The sequence below is a fragment of the Musca vetustissima genome, unplaced genomic scaffold, assembly GCF_032173495.1.
Source record: "Musca vetustissima isolate MV318-11 ecotype Yass unplaced genomic scaffold, APGP_CSIRO_Mvet_v1 utg7330, whole genome shotgun sequence".
Lineage (NCBI taxonomy): Eukaryota > Metazoa > Arthropoda > Insecta > Diptera > Muscidae > Musca > Musca vetustissima.
The window spans coordinates 9,484-16,845 of record NW_026882603.1 but is presented as its reverse complement, the minus strand read 5'-3'; the positions used below and the strand labels follow the sequence as shown (position 1 = coordinate 16,845).

Sequence of the window (7,362 nt, the reverse complement as noted above, 5' to 3'; positions counted from 1 at the left end):
CTACGACAGAGGGGTCTACGATCCGGAAGGACCCGAGTTATACTCGGCCAACGTCTGTCACCTCGACCCATTGTGTAAAACCAATAGGGCTGCTACAACAACAACAGTTGTGTCGGGGTGTGCTCAACAGCATTTTCCATTGCCTTTTGACTGGGGCTAGGCTTCGGATACGAAGTCAGCCTTTTCTACTACTTTTCTCGAATCAGAGCTCTCCATAGAGATTTTTGGTCGAGCTGTTTGTTTCGGGAGGGAGATCTTCTCCATCTCGAGCTCACGATGAAGAGCGTGCGGGTATGTTCTTCCTTACGAATCTCATCTTGCCCTTGATGAGATGAATCTCCCTCTCCGAAAGCAAATTCTCATCTCGTCCTACGCACTTGCGAAGATGCGATACGGCACGTTTGTAGTGCTTGTCATCGGATGCTTCTCGGGCAGTTCCGACCTTTGAATCGTTGTTGTTGTTGTAGCAGTTTATATGAATTGTATGTTTCTGTTATGTTTCCTCCAGTTCTGTCTCCAGATTCAGAAATGCAGCTACCTCCACTGGCTGTAACCACAGATCTTCCGGAGTGAGTTGAGTAGGTTTGGCTGGGCAATTGAACAAGTGCAGTGTGGTATGAGGGCCTGTACCACATGCTGGGCAGACATCCTGCACCTGGTCATCAATCCGTGCCCAATACGAATTGAGCCGACTGCACCATCCAGAACGTAACTGAGCCAAAACTACTCTGGTTTGTCTGGGCAGCTGACGTTCTTCAGCTGCTATGGGTGGGGGGTGAGCTCCGAGGACGGCATTCACTTTGTAACCATTCAGCGCTGCGGCTATTGCATCAGTATGAATGCCATTCAGACCTGCTCGATAGGCAACTTGATCTAGAGGCTCCCTTTTGTATCGTTGGACCTCTCTCTCTAGATCATGCAGATCCTTCCTGACACGCCTGGGTGGGGGAGTCCTATCCACCATATGGTTGGGATGATCGTCCCTGAAACAGCCGAGCAGGTACTGCAACGAAAGCATATTGCTATGCTGACGTACGGGAAGGATCTTCGTCTCCTCATGAAGATGCTCCACTGGTGTCATGAGGAGGCACCCTGTCGCTGTCCTCAGGGCGGCATTCTGACAGGTCTGAATATTTCTCCATTGCGTATTACTGGAATTCGAAGACCACACTGGAACCGCATAGCTAGCCACAGACCGACCTATCGCTTTGTAAGAGGTCAACAAGGTTTCCTTATCTGCGCCCTAAGTGCTGCCGGCAAGCGACTTGAGGACTTTGTTCCTACTTTTCAGCTTATCGCAGATAGCTGTGGTTTGCGCGGACGATTTGAACATGCTGTCGAATGTGACCCCGAGTATTTTGGGGTAGTTGGTGGTCAGAATTGTATGCCCCTCGACCTGCACATTCAACGGCATTCTCATCTCCGCAGTCCATGTGGTGAATAGTGTGGCTGACGACTTCGAGGCGGATATTTTCATATTTCTCGCTTTGAAGAAGGCTGCCAAATCGATGAGATAGGCGTTCAACCTCACACATATGTCTTCAACAATGGGACCCGACGCCATAATCGTACAATCATCTGCATACGTAACGATTTCAATGCCGTCCGGAGGGCGTGGAATACCGGAAAGGTAGAGGTTAAACAGTTCCGGAGAAATCACTCCACCCTGGGGAACTCCCTGTTTAACTCTACGGGGTTTGGACTTCTTGTTCCGGAACTCCACGTACGACTGGCGTCCACACATATAGTTGATTATCCAACGTTTCAAACTCGGCCGGAGGGAAGTGTTCTCTATGTCCTCAAACAGCGTGGCATGGTTGACAGTATCAAAGGCTTTTGATAGGTCAAGCGCTACCAACACTGTTCTATCGCACGGCCGGTTCTGGTTAAGTCCTCTACTTATATGCGTGGAAATGGCGTGCAACGCTGTTGTTGTACTGTGTTGCTTACGGAATCCATGTTGATGATCCGCAACTGGATAGCTTTCTCTAATGCTGGGGAGGAGTAAAGCCTCAAGAGTCTTCGCTACTGGCGACAAAAGTGAAATCGGCCTGTACGATTCACCTTTGCTGGCATCCTTGCCCGGCTTCAGTAGCGGGACCACCCTGCCCATAGTCCAGGCTTCGGGGACGACGTGGGTGGCTATCGACAAGTTGAGGACGTTGGTCAAGTACTCGACTCCTGGCTCGTCCAGCTGCTTCAGCTTACACATGGATATTCCATCTGGGCCCAACGCTTTTGATGACTTCGCGTTACGGATGACACATGCAACATCACCCATTGTAAACTGTGGTGGTACCTCCTCGGCTGGAAGAGATCTTATACGACGAAGTACTCTTCTCTTCGCCCTGTCGCTCTCGGGATGCTCGACGAACTGTCGGTTAAAATGACTTGCGCATCTCTTCGGATCAGTCACAGTTTCGTCGTTAAATGTGACTGAGGTCCTATCATCCTTCTTACCAGGGTTCGAGAGCGACTTAACCGTTGCCCACAGTTTACTTACTCCGGTACCAATGTTGCAACTCTTCAGGTGCTCCAACCATTTATTCCGCTTGTGCTCCGCGACTAATCTGCTGACCTCCAACGTAAGTTCCCTGACCCTGGGATCTGCTGGGTTAGATCGACGGAGCTCATCGCGCTCATTTGCCAGACCAACTGCTTCTGCTGGGAAATTGGGTCTCATTTCGGGTATTCGACCAGCAGGTATAAATCTAGCAGCTGCAGCAGTGATGATGCCTCGGAATTTCCTTTCTGCTACCCCTACATCAGAAGGAATGGAAAGTTCTCTGAAGCGCTGGTTGGTGAACTCTCTGAATCCTTGGCAGTTGGCTTTCCTATGGTTAAGGAAAGTGCGGCGTTCAGAGATGACGAAATCGGGCGGTCTGCTGATGGAGACGATTATGAGGAGATGGTCTGATCCAAGAGAAATGACGGGCTGCCAGCTAACGTCATTTATCAGACCCGGTGACACAATGGTTATATCTGGCGAACTGTGACACTCTCCCCTTATTCTGGTGGGGGCATCCTCATTTTCCGTGCAGAACGTGGAGCTATCAATTTGCTCTGCCAGCACTGTTCCCCTCTGGTCACCTAGGACGGAATGCCACAACTCGTGGTGGGCATTGAAGTCCCCTAGCACCAGACGGTTATTGCCCTCCAATAGAAAACTAATGTTGGGCGAATAACGCGGTTCCCAGCTATTAATCGGCGGTATATACACGTTAAGCACCTCTACCTCGGCAGTACCACATTTAACTGCTACCCCCATACATTCCATGTATGGGTCACTAGAGTCAAGCTCAAGCGAGATAGGCCTGTATTGAACAGAGTGGTGCATAAGGAATACTAGGCCTCCACCTCCACTTCTGGTGCGATCCTTCCTCAGAACGTTGTAACCATCACAACGCTGTAGGCTACAATTTTCATTGAGCTTGGTTTCCTGCACCGCCGCGACCAAAATATTCTTCCGATTCATGAAATCCACTATCTCATCTATTTTTCCTCGAAGACCGTTGCAATTAAATTGCAGAAACGATGCACTATCAGGGGTGGGAACAGCAACGTGCGGTGTTAAGTGCTGCATACTTGGTTGCTGTTCGGGAGACTGCGGTGGAGTTCCGTACTCCGACGAAGAAGACGACGACGTAGACGAAGACTCACTGGAGATTGCGCTGTCGCAGCACGAGGCAACGTAATCCCTATCGCTGTAATCTCGCAGCCGGGCCAACCCGGAACAATTCCTGAAGTGCACCCACTCCCTGCACCCATTACATCTCACCGACACTGACCTGTGGTGAATGATGTTCTGGCAAACCGAACAGAACCACGGTCCGGGGTTTTGTTCGATACCGGCACGGACCAAAAGAATCCGGAGCAAGCATTCCGGGATATGTTGCTCCCAAAACAGAAAAACGATACAAACATATATAACTGGGTTGTCAGCCGCTGGCCGAAATAAATCGGGTCAATCCGGTATCGTAGAACCCGCTGCCGTGGGATTGACCTTTGAATCGTTGTCCGTTGCTGGTGTCTCGATAGATTCCCCATCGTCGGATATCGCTTCAGTCGCGGTCTGTCTTTGAAGCTTATTGTCGGCATTTGCCGACACAGGTCCTGTTGGAAACAGACTTGAGTTCGTTCGTTGATGCTACATCAATCCTCCTGTGTAGACGTGGCTGGAATCACCGTAGTGCCCAGCTCATCATCAGTCAGGGTAAGATTTAGTAGCAGTTCCTCTGGAAGTGTAACCACACTTTACTCTTCCGGTACAAGCCTGTCCAGTTAGTTGGTCGAAGAATTCCCTACTCTGTTTCTCTAGACTATCGCGGATAGCACTAAGGGTCCCATGTATGTCGTCCCCTCCCAGAACTACAGTCCTGTCAGTCGTAGACTGATTTGCATAAGTCGTGGCTAGCTCGTTTTCAATTTGAATTTCCGGCCCGTCATTTTTTTTGGGTAAAAATGATGCGCTCGTAGCAGGTACAGATGCAGGTGCAAAGGCATCCACACCTAGAACAGACGGATCACAATCGCATGATCTCAACGACATGTAGCTTGTGGTCTCACCAACGATTGCCGCCGGTATTAGGTGTTTAACTCCCTGCGCCGTAATTTTTTCCATTATTTTTTCCCATCATAGTTGACTATTTTAAGGGCAATACCCCGATTCATTTTTATCCAGGTCAGCTCCACTCTGTACATCGTAGAAACCGGGAAACGCACACAGTATGAGATTGGCAACTTCCTACATATTTCTGAAAAACGTTCACTTTGTTCGTGGTTTAATGGTTTTAACTTGTCAAATGTCAACGAATATCATTCTTCAAAAGTGAGATCTACCGGAATTCGAGGTATTTCAATATAACATCACTTGTTGGACACCCTTTTTATATCCTTGGATGAAGTCGTCCAACTTTCAAGTCAGTGTCCCGACATTTAAAATCACAGGCTATGACTAATGTATTGGGCACTGTTTAATTATCCCGTAGAGATACTACATTTGTTAGACTTCATATAGACAGATATATAGAGTTAATTAAAAAAGTTCATCTATACTAACCCCTTTTAGAAGCAATTTCCATTCAACAAATTACAAAATTATCCAAATAAATAAAATCAGAATAAGTTCTAAATAAAAAGGGATACTTATCGTTAATCTGTCTCATGATGATGATTGGAATACCAAAAAAAAAATATGCGACAGCAAATTCTTTTCATTTGAAACCAGATGTATTATCTTTAAACAGCTGCTGAGCGATTAGAATTTCAGTTCATTATTCTGCTACGCAATATACGATATTATGCCATCGTTATACTGTCTGTTAACATCAATTAGTTAGGGGGTGGGTCTATACCAAAAAGGGAAACCTATTCTAATAATTGTTTGAAAGGACAATTTTTACATATTCTTTGCTTTATTCGGAATATAAAAAATATTTATCCCAACACATTATTTTCAACCGAAACCTGATTTATTTCTTCTAATAACTGCTTAGGCCTTTGAATTTCGTCTATAAATTTGTCACACTAAAAATTCTATTAACTCCTCATAATAGAGGCTGTAAACATCAGTATATATATTTATCGTTGTTATTGATACTTTCAATATTGATTGGTATACCATGCTATTGACTCTTTGTCTTTATTAAATCAATCAAAATATATATTGTGTTGTTTTTGTCTTCATAATCAATAATATACAAATTTGTTTACTTAACTTTTTTCCGCAGTTATAAACAAACACGCTCACTATACAAGAATACAAACATACATATATACATATGTGTACTTATCGAGAAACCGAAATTTTGTGATTAAAAACCAATTTGAAATTACAAACCAAACTCAAACTCACATTGTCTGAGGTTTTGTATACGGCTGGAGAAAGAGCGAGAGAGTGATACCACGCCTCACCACGCTCAAACAGAGCACCACCATATCTCCATTGTATAGCATTGCAGATGTCGAAAAATCTCAATACCATGTCATCAGCACATCGTGATTACGGTGCCACTTCCAGTACATCGGCAAATATAATGGCTGGTGGTGGTGGCGCGGCAGCAGCATCAATTCCCGATGTTAATTTTTCGGGATTCAGTCCCACGGAATTTATGTCACTCAGCGAAGATATTGCTCACAATATACAGGCCATTAATTCATCATACAAGCAATTGGATAAGATATTACAAATCATTGGTACACCGCGAGATCAACAGTCTACACGGGATAAGGCCCATGACATACACACCAAAGTAAATCCTCGCATTGAGGCCACCAGTGTTGATTTGCAGCGACTAACCTCCATTGTGCGTCGCGGTGACAAACAACAAAAATTACAGCTGGAAAAATTGACCAATGATTTCTGTACAGTGGTTGAGAAATATTCTGCCGTGCAGAAACGCATTGCCACGGCCATGCGTCAAACCTATACACAGACCCAGTTGGCCCATATGCACGATCAAATGCAATCCGAACAACAGCAGCATGATTCCGACAGGCAGGTATTGTTGCAGCGACAAATGCAAATGGAACAGCAGCAAATGCAATTCGAACACGACATGATGGTCGATCGTGAAAGACAAATTAAACAAATAGAGGCTGATATTTTAGATGTTAATTCGATAATGCGTACCATAAATACTTTGGTGCAGGCACAGGGTGAAGATGTGGGTAAGTGTACAAAAACAAATTGAATTTGATTCCTATTTTCTATTTTGTTAACACAATGTTGTTTTTTTTTTTCTTTCAGAACGCATTGAGACTTCCGTTGAATATACCGCCAATGAAGTTGAACTCGGTCGTGAGGAATTGGCCAAAGCTGCTAGCCACCGTCAAAGTTACAGACGTAAAATTTTAATACTTTTAGCAATTGCTGTGATAATAGGCTTAATAGTGACTGGTATTATTGTCAGCAAACTAACAAGTTAAATTTTGTTTATCGATATATCTATGTTTTAAGTCAGTTATTTGTATACGGATTAGTATTTATTCAAAACTACAAAATTTAGAATTGGACCACGCAACGCAAGAACAAATAGCATATTATACATAAATTTTTTGTTTGCCAAAAAATTTGGTCCTCTTCGTATGTTATTTTCTTTTATTAAATTGTATACTGCAAGCATTACAATACAAACACAAGCATCTACGCAAACAAATCGAAACACTGCATTCAAAATGCTCTATTAAATACAAAACAAAAACGAAAAACAATAAATTAAATTATTTATTTAATTTCTTTTTAAGTATTTTCATAGAAGACTTTGATTTGTGATAACTACACTTGTTGTGTAGTTATTTTGAAATAATATTCACATCTATTAACATTATTAATTATATTTAATATATAATTCACTGAAATGT

The 7,362-nt window shown here is 44.0% G+C and overlaps 1 protein-coding gene across 1 annotated transcript; it reads left to right on the top strand.

The window, feature by feature from the left end:
• The first annotated feature begins 5,954 nt into the window (after positions 1-5,954).
• LOC133329133 (syntaxin-12-like) lies at positions 5,955-6,932 on the top strand. The gene is made up of 2 exons (XM_061537629.1): positions 5,955-6,669; positions 6,749-6,932. The coding sequence occupies exons 1-2, from the start codon at positions 5,961-5,963 to the stop codon at positions 6,925-6,927; spliced, it is 888 nt and encodes a 295-aa protein (XP_061393613.1). The 5' UTR covers positions 5,955-5,960; the 3' UTR covers positions 6,928-6,932.
• The last annotated feature ends 430 nt before the right edge of the window (positions 6,933-7,362 follow it).